At 41.1% G+C, this 13,473-nt stretch overlaps 1 protein-coding gene across 2 annotated transcripts in view; it reads right to left on the reverse strand.

Moving 5' to 3' along the window:
• Enpp6 (ectonucleotide pyrophosphatase/phosphodiesterase 6) overlaps positions 1–13,051 on the reverse strand; it is a 131,361-nt gene extending 118,310 nt beyond the window's left edge. The window contains exon 1 of one of the 2 annotated variants that reach the window (XM_087217061.1): positions 12,732–13,048. In XM_087217061.1, the coding sequence (XP_087073187.1) occupies positions 12,732–12,972 (241 nt within the window). In that variant the 5' untranslated portion in view covers positions 12,973–13,048. Of the gene's footprint in view, positions 1–12,731 lie in introns of both variants that reach the window. The other variant, XM_004852991.3, reaches the window with a different exon arrangement.
• Between the last annotated feature and the right edge of the window lie 422 nt (positions 13,052–13,473).

Here is a 13,473-nt window from a genome sequence, read left to right on the forward strand (position 1 = left end):
CAATAAACATAAATCAAATGTCTCTTCTGCGCAAGCACTGGATCCATGGTTATTGCCTGCCCTCTACTGATGCCCTGGACAGAGTGTAGACCAACAGCAGGGTAAATTGTTATATGGACTGGCCTGGCCTGCAGGTGTAGCTTAAGCAACCCACCTCTGGGTTGGAAGTCCTTCAGAGCCTGCAGAGAGCCTCATAGACTGTCATTAGTCCTGCTCTTCCATGGGACAATGGTGGCTCCCATGAAGTGGCTGGTGTTCAAAGGATAATAGTGAGTCTCCTGGGTCCTGGCTGGTTGCTCTTCACTGGCCTGCAGTATAATCTAAGAAACATCAAACCAAACTACCAAACTTTGCCTTATGTACACTAAGTTGGGAAAAATCTTTTTTTAAAAGATTTGTAATGTGAATATACTTCATTGAATCACAAATGGATATCTTAATGTTGAATTAAAATTTCTGCTTATATAACTAGAAATGAGCATGTTCTGCTAGATATAGGTACATTTTTGTTTCATATTTCAAATAGATAAATAGTTTTAAAAGATAGGAAACAAGACATCTTTGTCTTTCATCTAAGCAGCTGCCACTTCAATAGGTAACCACAATTACTACTAGTTCCTTATGTATTTTTAAAGATATATTTTCTCTTCAATTGGCAAAAGTCTTTTGCTGGTCCTTGATGTCCCTTGATGTTAGTGTCAGGGGCTTCTTAGTGGCTCCTCCCACATAGTAGAGACTGGCTGGACAGAGGGAGGGAGAGAGAGTCTGCCTCACACCATGGAGCATATGTGACCAAGACTGAAGAATATGTGTGAAAAGTTTTAAATTAACTGATCATGTACACACAGAACACACTGCTAAGTGGCTTGGCAGATTTCCCCAACAGCTACTGGATCCAAGAATGTAGACCTGCTGTCTCCTCTGAGGTCCTCATCCCTTCACATGTTCCAACTTCAATGTCACATCTTCCCTCTTTGGCTGGCTCAGTGATGGGATGTCTTACAGACCAACTACTTTACAAACTGATGACCAGAGAGGGAAGGAGGATACCTAAGTTCACATAGTCAAGTTAGGTGAACCTGAAGGAATTATCCTTTAGCATGTTTTCGTAAGTCTGGGCTACACAATAGTGATTAGAAAGGGATAGAGAGCAAGCTCAAGGGTAGGACTATGGCCTGCTAATGAGCAACTGAAGAATACAGTATTTAAGGTTTTCTCCCGAACACCTACGTTTGTTTAAGGGTTTTGCATTCAACCATGAAAGCAGAATGCTTTCTCAAGTCCACCTGTGAAAGTCAAATCATTATACAGAGAATTTTTCAGGGAAAGCCAGACATGATGTAGAGTCAGTGGGCAAATTTATTTGGTACGTGTGCAGACTCTGGAGGAAGAGACCAAGGCCCAGGACCCCTCTAGGAAAATTCTGTGGATATCTCACCACTATAGCTACAGATGTGGGGACTTCCAGCTGCTCCTTCCAACCCTCCTCAGGCCGGAGTTCTTGTTAGAGACTATAGCGTCCAGTGGGACTACCTGAAGACAACATTCTTCAAATGTATAAAATGAGCCAAAGTAGAGTTGCTGTGATTATAAGGGTACAGGGAGCCCCTTCTATTATTTTTGCCCCTGTTTCTATTGTGACCCCCTGAGAATGTCCTTGGAACCTCACTATTACATCCCCAATACCTAGAACATCCCCAGAGTATATTTGGCACACACTAATGCACAATTAACTCCAGAGTTCTACCCACCCAATCCTCTCATTTTAAGTAAAAAGAACCCAGGGGTTAAGAAAACAGTGTGATTTATCCAAAGTTCCAGCTGACTGTGGCAGTCAGAAAAAGGCTGATCCCTGACTCCCATTCCTGGGCCCTCTTTGGTCCACCAGTACCTTACATCAGATCCTTTGGTTGTGTATGCCGAGGTGACTAGACAAGGCAGCTCACAATGGAAGGCAACTGACCTACGGACCAGGTCCACCCGTTCATGGTCCACAGCACACAGGTTTGGGTCCTCTGCTGCAGACATTTGCATACATTCACAGTGACCCCACGGAGACTGCATCACTCAGACTGAGCAACCACAGAAGCACTTCCTCTGGAAGACAGTCAGGGGGAATTACTTCTTCCAGGAGCAAACTACATGCAGGATTCCAGACTAAAAGTTCATTTATGAATTCAGCCTGGGCAGTCCTTTGTCTCAAGAGATCTGCCTACGCACCATTCCAAGACCTGTCTGTTGTATCTGTTTCCTAGTTATCAAAAAAATAGGAGCTGGTTAAGGTCAAGCAAAGTATCCAGCAAGAGCCAAATGCTACACACAGGATCCACAGGAGTCCCAGACCTGGCCCAGTCCCTGCCTGGTTAGACTGGGACACAATGGCCCTATTCACAGAGGGGTACTCTGAAACATGAGTAGGTGTTGTTTAAAGAGGCTTTGAAAGAAACATTAACGTGCTGAGTCAGCCTCCCTCCAAATTAATTTTAAATAACTTGAACCCATTTTTGGTGTTGCATTCATAAATTAGCTGGCCCCGAGAGCAGCATGGTCCAACCACACTCCAAAGGAGGCATGTGGTCCTAGCAATCAACACTGGGCTTGGAGGAAGCAAGAGGACCATGAGATGGGCTACGGTTTGTAGACCACAAGGGCTCCATGTGGATGAACCTTCTGAAAAAGGGTTTGCTGTTATTCTAATCAAAAGCTTTCACCACATTCTAACGCTTTACCCACGACCCTCACCACTCCCTCCTTCAGGGAACCACTTTCTAGCAGCAGAATGCCATATAATAAGAGCTCCTGCTCATCACTGAGAGAGCCAAGAGAAACATACTTTTTAAAAAGTGGCATTTTAGTATAAAGAGGCCTGTTGATGGGAGCTTAAATAATGATGTGCCGGGAGACATTATTTTTGTAAATACTTGCAACACATCTTTTTCTCAGGGCATGAGCTGGGTAGAGCTCTTTATGGCTTCTGTTGCCTGACACCTTATCCACCCAGACTCCTTCTTCAGGAAGTTTTGTCAGGGTTTAATACAGAGACGGTGGTTTTAAGTGGGAATGTGGAAGGTTGTTGTTAGGTGTCCCTGGGAAGTAAATAACAAAATTTGGACAAAAATTCTTGCAAATGAGAAAACATGTTTTAATCATGCAGCTGTGAGAAATATTTTCTATTTGCTGGGTGGCAAGGAAAGCATCGACACTCAAGGGTCAATTTCTCTCCTTCATGGTTGTGCTATATGTTTCTAGAACTCTCCTTTAATACATTATCTCTGATCTTCTAAAGGGCTAACTCGCAGTAAATATTGGACTCCATTTGAAATATTATCTGATGAGAATTTACTTCCCAAATAAATCTCACTAAAATAAACAGCCCTTCAAACTTTCCAATCTCTGCTAATAGGAGCTCCTTTATTTGGACTTCTGAATGTCTCTCAGCCTTTAATTTTCCTTTTAACTCTTTCATAGTAAAGCCTCGGCCAATCCACAAGTCCTACCTCAAGGATGCTCTTCAAATTCAACTCTTGTCCTTTACAAAGAATAAATGCTGAAATGTTTGAAATTGAAAAGGAGGGAAGGAGGAGCTTTTTGGACTATCTTTGGTTTAGCTTTCAAAGCCTTCTATTAATTGTATGTGTTTTTACCCTTCCTTTTTTTTTCTTCATAAATTCACTTATCTGTTGCCCTCTGTCATAGTTACTTTTCTCATTGAGACAAAATAGTCAAAACCCAAAGTTAAAGGAGGAAAGTTTGTTTAGCTCACAATTTGCAGTGGTTTCAGTCCGCTAGCCACACAGCAAGATGGCATGGCAGATAGGCATTGCAGAGGAGAAATAGTTCATGGGAGACAGAAGGTAACAAAGCAACAAGGGATCACCACAGCTCTTTATATCCAGGCTACTTAGAGCAGATAGTACTCACACCCTTAAGCCTAGTACCCTTGATCCTAGCATTGCACGATGAATCAATCCCAGCATCACACACTCTTGATCCAGCCACCTCTGAAAAAGCCCCCACCTATGACTGCAAGAGCCTTTGGGGGTACATCTAGACAGAAGCCATAGCATCCTCCAACCCTGACACAAATGGTAAATGGGTTTTAAATTTTTCCTCTATCTTGTTAGTGTTCACCTCTCTCACTTTGCTTGTGCTATGCCCCTCCTATCATCACAGTCTTTATATAGATTCCTTTTCTTTCAGTATTTGGCCCAAAATACATCTCTTACTAAAACCGTTCCACTCATCTTGCAGTATGTAATCGTAGACCCACTTTCTCCAGGGAGATAGTCAAGTCCCTTATACCTCCCAGTAACACCTCTTTCTCTCAGTTGCAGACACTTGTCTCTCAGCCATTCATTTAAATTACACACTGCTCAGCTTTGGAGCACCTCTTCTCTTGGTCTATTGTATTCCTATTCTACCCTTAAATTATTTTTTTATATTTGGAGTATTTTTAAAAATCTTTTTCTCCTCATCTAACCTTTTGGATGACAATAAACCCTCAAGTTTATCATACAATGTAACTAATACCAATGTAGTATTTGTGACACATAGAATTAAAATTAAAAGTTATTCCTGCTCCCCTGCATGGGAGGATCCTGGATCCCTGAACTATTGCCGCTCAGCTTAGCAATGTGTAATGCGAGCGAGCATAACTTGTACTACCTCTGAGCAGAAGTTTTAAGCCCTGTGACATTGTTTTTGTCATTTTTCATTTTACTTCTTCGTATAGGAGCAGTATGTCTCATTTAGAAGCTCCCCTTTTTTTTTTCAGCCTGGGTCCCAGAATGGAGAGGAAAAGGGGCAGAGTTAAGTACCAAAGTCCAGAACACGAGTGAGAAGTAAGTTATTAAAAGTCTCAAGTATAGTTTGGAAGTTCTTTTTACTGCCACATAAGTTAGTCTAACCTTACTGATACCATGTGCAATATGTAGTTTTAATAATGGTAACCTTACACATATAATTTGTCATTCTGTCCTCATAGCAAGCTATTAGGGAAGTTTTACTTCTTTCATTTTACTAATGAAAATATTAAAACTAAAAAGATGCTATTCAAATTCTGAAAATCAAAAAGTGACAAAATAGATGAAATTAGACCTTCTATAGCAGATCCACAACACTTTACACTATACCATGTGTTATGGGTTGAATTTAAAAGACATGTTCAAGTTCTAGCCCTCAGTACCTGCAACTGTGGTAGGAAATGGTACAAATGTGATACCACATTTGGAAATGTGGTGTTTACAGATATACTCCAGTTAAGAAGAGGTTATTAGAGTAGATCCTAATTTAATATGGTTGCTGTCATTAAAAGGAGAAAAGAGACACAGAGAGAGGCACACAGGGAGAGCACCTTGGGACATGAAGGCAAAGCTACATCTATAAGCCAAAGAATATCAAGGATTAGCAGCAACATTAGAAACTAAGAGAAAAGCGTGAACACATTTTCCCCAGGCCTTCAGGGTAAACATGTCCCTGCTAACACCTTGGTTTTGTACTTCTACCCTTCAGAGCTATGAGAATAAATTTCTGTTGTTATAAGCCACCCAATCTGTAGTAATTTGTTATGACAACCCTAGGAATTTAAAATACCTTAACTTCCTTGATTTCAAGGCAAGAATCACCAGAGACTCACAGTTAGTAGGCTTAAGGACCCAAGTGGCCTATCTGAAAATTCTTCATTCTTTCATGGCCAGCCTAGTGTCTTTAACACTAGTTAATTAACCTTGTCTGGTTAATTTCCTGAGGCCTATCATAACAAAGTACCACAGACTGTGTAGCTCAGACCAAGAAAATGTGTATAGTCACAGTTCTGGAAGCTGGTAGTCTGAGACCAAGGTTTCGGTGGCATTGGTTCCTTGGGCCTCGTTGCTTGGCTTGCAGATGTTCATCTGCTCTGAGTATCTTCACGTGGTCTTGCTGCTGGGCCTGTTTCAGTTCTAATTTCCTCTTCTGATAAAGATACCAGAGATATTGGTATAAGCCCTAGGCTGATGACCTCATTTTATATTAATTATCCAGTTAAAAACCCTAGCTCCTAACATAATCACCTTTTGAGATATGAGAGTTAGGACTTTGCAACATGAATTTCAAGATGGATACAAGTCAGCCCATAACATCCTCTCATGTTCTTAAGGAGCTTCTCATGATGCCTGCCGACCTAGACTGGCCATATAAGTATTGTAGGATGGATCTTGAGAACCCAAAAATGCCCTGAAGACCAGTCCCACCCCTATGTCTGACAGCCAGGACCACAGAAAGCTGTATCTCTGAGGTCCCTGAGATGATCCTGGATTCTTTGCCTTGCTCATTGCTTTACTGTTGTCTTTGCTTTGTCAGCTTCAGCAATCTTGACTGCAATTAAGTTCTCCCTTGGGTTATGCCAACTACTACTACTCTAGTTAAATTTTCTACCCTTATCCTGTCCTCTTTGATCCCTCAATTCTCATGGTAACTCTTCCTCCAACCCTCTTGCTGCCTCCAACCTTATCATCAAAACTTAAAATTAAAAGATATATTTTGAAAATAATAGGATTATTGGACATAAATGATAATCAGCTCACCTGAATGACTCTCAATTACTTTCATATGAGTAAAGTATAATTTTTGTTTTTTATAGCCTCATTCTTAGTTTAGAAATACCTAAAAGTAAACTGGAGTGATCATCAACTTCCCTGAAACTTTGAATTTTGGATCATCATTATAATGCTCCTTCAACACATTTTATTTGGAGAAGATAGAAATAAATAAACAGTTGGTGCTGTGATGAAAATAAGGAGAGAAAGAGACATAGAAAATGAGGAGTGGTGGTAGGCAATGTTAGTTATGGTGACTGGGAAAGACATATCTGTGCTACAGGGATTTAGGGAAGAGATCTGAAAAGAGAAAAGCAAATCTTGAGTCTCTCTAGGAGAGAAGCATCTGGCTAGAAGAAGCAAGGGAACCAACTGTTCTGAGATGGGCACATGCCGGGCCAGTGGGACACCAGAGTGATGAATGTAAGGCAGCCAGGAAAGACCATTTTGAATGAGTCAGGATGAAGTTGGGACAGCCCAGTTGGCCAGTTCTGCAAAGGCTCAGGATTTTACTTGGAGGGAAGACAGGGTCTCCTGGAGGGTTTGAATGAACAGATATGTGTTTTACAAGAACTGCTCTGGCTCCTCCTTGGAGAAGAGATGACAGAGTGCAGAGGGTTGAGAGTTAAGGAGCAGGGAAGATGTGCCAGGCAGCCATGGGGGTGCAGTGGGGCGTTTCATCCAGGTGGGAGCATTGGAGGAGGGGGTGTGTAGACTTTGGGATGGACCTGATAGTGCAGCTGACTCTGGCTGTGAGAGGACAGTCAGAAAGGTGAAAAGGAAACAGGTGAGAGTAGGAGAAGGAGAGAGAAAAGGGTCCTGGCACCCCGGTGGGCTGTCACGAAGAAGGAACAATGCTGTGGCAAATGCTGGTCCTGGGCAATGAAGTCAGGGTGAAGGATGAACTCTGAACCACTAAGAGGCCACCAGTGGATGGATTTGGTACAATAGATAATGGGAAGAGAAGACGAGGGTACCAAAAAGGTAGATCTTTTATTTGAGGAGATATCTAAACCTAAGGAGCAACATGTAGGCTGTATGTCCCAGGTCAGTGCTGATCTAGGGGAACAGAGCAGAGAGAGAGGCTGTGTTCATCTTCCCTGGTGCCACGGGTGCGGAGAGGCTTGTGTGTGCCTCCTCTCAACAGCCTGAATTCTTCAGAAGACTGAGGATGTGGGCTTTTTTCAAAATACAATTGTTGCTGTACTCTCTGCATTGATTTCTTTTGGCCCAAAGAATGGCTATTTTAATTTAAATCAGATATTTTCTTAAAAGGGGGAAGAAGCATGCCTTACCTTCAAGTCTACTGCTGCAGAGTGTGGGGCTCTTGATATCTGGTAAGAATTTGCATACACATAATTTCTAGGAACATGATAGGAAATGCACTGGCACAGATAGTAATTTTGAGCAGTTAATATCCTGGCTTTTACTTTGATGGAGGATTAATAAAGCACTATTATTCAGGCTCTCTGTGCCTGGGAAGGTCCTGGGGAGACTCTGATCTGGACCTCAGGTCATCGTGCACAGCCTCCGGGCCAGCCCAAGACTCAGGCTCAGAGCCCTGCACTAAGGCTGCAAGAGAATCAGGCCTTTGATGCCTATCTTCCAATCTCAGTTCTGTCACTGAGATTCTGAGGCATCTAGGACAAATCCCCCAACCTCCCTGGACTTTATTTGCTAGTTTTTAAATGTTGAAATGATAATACACTGCATACCAAATGTATTTCCTCATATGTTTGTGTGTTAGTGGATTGTTCACAGTAAAAATATAATTCTGGACTAGCTTCCCTGCTACTCAGGACATTTCTGGGCCACTTTCTCCAACTTCCTAACCAGAAGTATTCAAGAATTACAAACAAAATGTTCCCAACTGTCTTAGGAAAACAACACTAAATTATGATGCCTCAAAACATAAGCAGACTTTTCTCTTACTTTGGGAAATCTTTGACCTAATTGACAAATCATGGCTTTCCTCCATTGATTTTATGTTAAACTTCACTAAATCAAATGTGAATTTACCTCCAAAGAGAGAATAATTTTACAAGAAGCCTCACAGTGAGATAAACTTAAAGCATTCCAATAGCATTTAAACTGCAGTCGCCTTTTAACTAACATTAAGTTGACCCACATGCAACTCTTCAGAAAGAGATCTTACACGTAAAGTCAGATCTAATGGTCTATATGGTGCTTGTGGCTGTTTCTCCTAGGTAAAAGCCACTTTCAAAATATTTTCCTCTCCACTGTCTTCTGTCATGCATCGGGAAACTACTCTAATCCTTTGTGCTTGATTTTCTTGGGCTGTCATAATAAGTACCATAGACTGAATGGCATTTATTTTTTCACAGTTCTGGAAGTTAGAAGGTCAAGATCAAGGTATTGACAGGTTTGGTTTCTTCTGAGGCCTCTCACCTTGACTTGCAAAGGGCCTCCTTCTGGCTAAGCAGTAACATGGCCTTTATTCTATGCATGCATATTTCTGGTGTCTTCCTTTTCCCATAAGAATACCAACCATATTGGAAGAGTGTCCCACTCTAATGGCTCCATTTTACCGTAATCACCTTTTAAATAGCTTATCTCCAAATACAATTACATTCTAAGGCACTGGGGACTGGAATGCCACCTTGAATTTGGGCAAAGAGTGAGGCACAATTCAGCTCACAACATCTTGTCATTCATTTTAGAATATTAATAGATTATCAATGCTTTAAGTATCTCTCTTCAACTTGAGTGAAAGATACCTCTATAAAAGGGCTTAAGATTCAACATCCTCAGCAATAAATTGCTTGATTGGTTTTCTTGATCACTATTGGAATTTTATTGACATTTATCCTACTGCAAATGTATTTGGAGGGAAAAAAATAATCAACCACTGTGGCTCCATGCAGATATTGAGCTAGATGACTTCTGAGTTTCCTTACAAATATTACTCTTGGTTTTCCATCACTATCTATGCAATTTTCCTGGGAAATTTTTCTCTAAGGAATTTTAGTCATTTGTTTAATTTCTATGTGAAAGCCTCCCAAGAGTGATAGTATATGTTTTGTTACTATAGTGAAATATCTGAGTCTGTGTAACTTTATAAAGAAAAGGAGTTAATTTAGCTCATAGTTCTGAAAATGTCAGATTGGGAAACTCCATTGGTTTGGTCTCTGGTGACTGCAGATAGCGTCATGGTGAGGGCACACATAGGGGGCAGAAATCCTATCCTGAAACAGGAAGCCAGAGCACATTCAGGAGTCAGGCCCAGGCTTTTATAACACCTCCCTCTGGCAAGTGCTCACAGAGCCCAGAAGAGCTACCTCAGTCCCTTCTGAGGGCAGGTCCCCCAGTGACCTAAAGACCTCTCACTAAGCCTTACCTCTTACAGTTCCACAATATTTCCCAACACCACCACACTAAGCACCAACCTTTAATGCATGAAGGCTTGGGGAGCAAACCACAGAACAGGGCCAGTCCTAACTCTCTAAGTTCCCCATCATTGATTACTTTCATGTTTGCATGAAGCAGTACCTGACATCCTGGCCTGGTTAGAACCTGGCAGTTCATTTCATTTTATTTTATAGCTAAGGAAACAGAGGTCCAGGAAACCACAATCTTCCCTATAAGGACTCTAAGTAAGTTCTCCTGACGTTAAGGCCAGCATTGTTTTCCTAATAACCCCTCATTCTACATTATGCAAAGAGAGGAACACCAAGGACTTTCTGTCTTATGCACAACAATTCGTGTAATGAAGTAAAATCATAGCCTCTTTTGTGAATTCCGAGGAACCCTAAAACAGAGCATCTTTTGGTACCAAAAAGATCTAGCATAACAATTTTGTTGAGTCATAAAGTGCTCAAATGCTTAATCCATATGTTTAAATATAATCCCCAATGGATATATTTTTCTTTATATGAAAAGGAAGAGTTTTCTTCAACAACAGGTAGAAAAATACATATGGTTATATTTAGAAAAATAGACTAAATTTATCCCTGAGTCAATTATAGGACAATGCAGGTGATATCAACTTCATGGCCTGCCATCTCCTCGCCTGCAAATTCTCCCCCAAAGCTGTGAGTTTTCTCAACAGGTACAAGATAAATCATACTCAAACATGTTTGTTCATAAACATGAGGCTTGCTAGAATATCCTATGTACAGTATTTTTCTAGAAGAAATGGAAAAGTTAACTTATATCCCAAGCTGAATTTCAAGTTAGATAATATATTTTTCCATCTGAAAATAAATAAGCATAACATGTTTGGAGATTTTGTGACCTCCTCAGGCCAGTCTTAGTTCGAAAGAGAGGGTAAGGTCTTTGCACTCTCCCACCATCAAAAGGGTTCTTCTGTCCTAAACAGACAAGCAAAAACACCCAGAGGCTGAAAAGAAGGTGTGTCTCAGCGTGACAGAGGCTTTATGCAAATTACTCTTTGTGCCAAATCAGGAAAGTGGGTCTGACAAACAAAAGGACATGTCACTGGCTTGGTTTCTCTGTGGAGCTTGTAATGGTCCCTTTTTGCTTACTGAAGTCTGGCTTCCTAAAATGGATTTTGTTCATTTTCCATTGCAATTGAGAAAGCTGCACGTGGCAGTTTATGAATTGTGTCTCCCAGCAAAGCTGTGAAAGACAACTGGAGAGGGGGTAGTCTGCATGTGTGAAACTCCCAGCACAGAACTAAAGTCAGGCTGGGACATACAATAACAGCTATGTGTGACCCAGCAGCCTGCAAACTGCTTCCCCACAAGGGCAGAAGTGTGCCAAGTGAGGACGAGAGAGTCTTTTGTTAATTCTCTTTATCTTAGAGACTGGTTATTTGTTTGCTGGGGGAAATAAAAAACAAATAAATAAATTTCTTGCTTGTGTACAGTCTGATATTTTTTCTCTCCATGTCTTCATTTCTGTTTCTCCAAAGCATCTCTTTTCTTTAATTTGGGTATCAGCTTCTAGCATTTTTATGTACAGTATACATATATATAGTACCCACACGTGAAGTCAGAGATTGCAGACTTCTCATTCCTCTCTTTTAATGTAATTTATTGAGTTCTCAGTGTGCTCAGAGTGCAGAGTTAAGAATATCCATATTTTTGGACTCCTTTGACTTTGCTGTTCTGCAGAGATCTGTAATGAGTTACCAGAGTTCTCATCCCCTTTCTGTTAACATAATTTACAAGAGTTCTCCCTGGACTCAGAGCACATAGTTAAGTCCTGCATAACCAGAGATAACAGTGCATGCTTAAAAGCCTGCCTGGGCAGTTTGCTAAATTCTAAGAGCCTCTTGCTGGCCCTCACAAAAGTTAGCTGAAAGACAGACCAGATGCTGAGGATCCAACTAAGTGAGCAGAAAAAAGGTACACAACCTATTGTACACATAGAGGTTAGGCTTGTGGAATCATATTTGGAGTTCTAGCAATTCCAAAAGAAAGTCATCTTTAGGCAAATCCACTTACCCAAACTCAGTCTGAGTTAACTGGAGTTTTGTTTTGGGGAGTTCTGGTTTTGTCTACTTGCTTGCTTACTATAGATGCTGGAAGTTAAAACCACTGCTGGAATCTGAACTACACAATTATTTTCATCTTTGTTCATTTTACCTGGCTCAAAAAGACAAGAGAGAAAAGGAGCATGGAAGAGTGATCTAACACCTCCTCCAAGTAGGCCAGGAACAAGACTCCAATCTGGGGAATCCCATGGGTAACTTGCACAGTCACCACATCAATAAACCAGCCAACAAACATAACTCTAGGAAGACAGGTGACTGTGAAGCAAAGGGACAAAAGAAATTTGGCACAGGCACATGGAGACCTGTCCATTTTTTGCACTTGAATTTAGAAAATTCAATTATATTTAGAAAATTTAGAGTTGGCTAGAATATTTTTATTCGTAAAACAAATAGCTACTTTAAAAAATCACCAAATATCATGTACTGATATAGCTTTCTCTTGTCCACATTGAAAATCCAAAATAGGTCCTTGCGATAACTTTGGGGTACAACACCACAATAAAAAAAAAATCTTAGCCAAGAACACAGACTCTTGTGCATCTTTTATATCTCAAGGGTCTAAGAAAACCTGCACATTTAAATAAGATTCACATTTAAATAAGATTAGCCAGGAGTTAATATACTCTGCTGGACTAAGACCTCCCCTCCCCTCCAAGAAGAGGACACAGAATACTCACCAGTCATTAGGGTGTAGTAATTGGGATATGAGAGACTAGGAAAGTCTGGAGTCAAGTAATCCACTTTTACTCCTCTGCTTACAATCTCTTTGAAACCAGACAATGATTCCAGAGCCTCATCACTGATGTAGTCTGAACGAAAACCATCCAAGAGAAACACCAGGAGCTTCCGGTGTGTAGAGGCTGGCTGAGCCAGGATGAGCACAGGGACCAGCAGAAGAGCCCCGATCTTTGCTGCCATGCTATCAGGAGCCTGCCAGAGCCTGGCTGGCACAGCTGTCCCCTTGCAAAGAGTGAGGATGGAGGATCTGTAGCTATTCTCTCTTCTAGGGGCTGGACCTTGAGCTGCTGGCTTTCCTGAGCCAAGTTCACTTTCAGAATTTAAAGGAACAGCATCCCCTTTTAAGAACACCTCTGCTCACCCTTTACTATAAAGACCAGAGACCTACTGCTTCTGGATAACCAGAGCTCCCAAACAACCCATACCTAACACTAGGGGAGAGAATACAACCTATATTATTTTTGGTGAATGTTCCTGAAATACAAACACTCACAGAGAGGTGGAATGTAGAAGATGGCAAAGTCAACACAAACTTTGCTGTCATGCTAACCAAAGGGAGGAGCCAGGGAAAAGGCAATCTTTTAATTTGTCATCCTCCCACATCTCTGCCTGATTTAAACTTTCTGACTTCTTCACTTATAATTTAGTAACCCAAAGTTGTTATTTTAGTATGTGAACAAC

The sequence above is a fragment of the Heterocephalus glaber genome, unplaced genomic scaffold, assembly GCF_053883595.1.
Source record: "Heterocephalus glaber isolate CG9 unplaced genomic scaffold, H.glaber_assembly_v1.0 deba00001461, whole genome shotgun sequence".
In the NCBI taxonomy this organism is placed as follows: Eukaryota; Metazoa; Chordata; class Mammalia; order Rodentia; family Bathyergidae; genus Heterocephalus; species Heterocephalus glaber.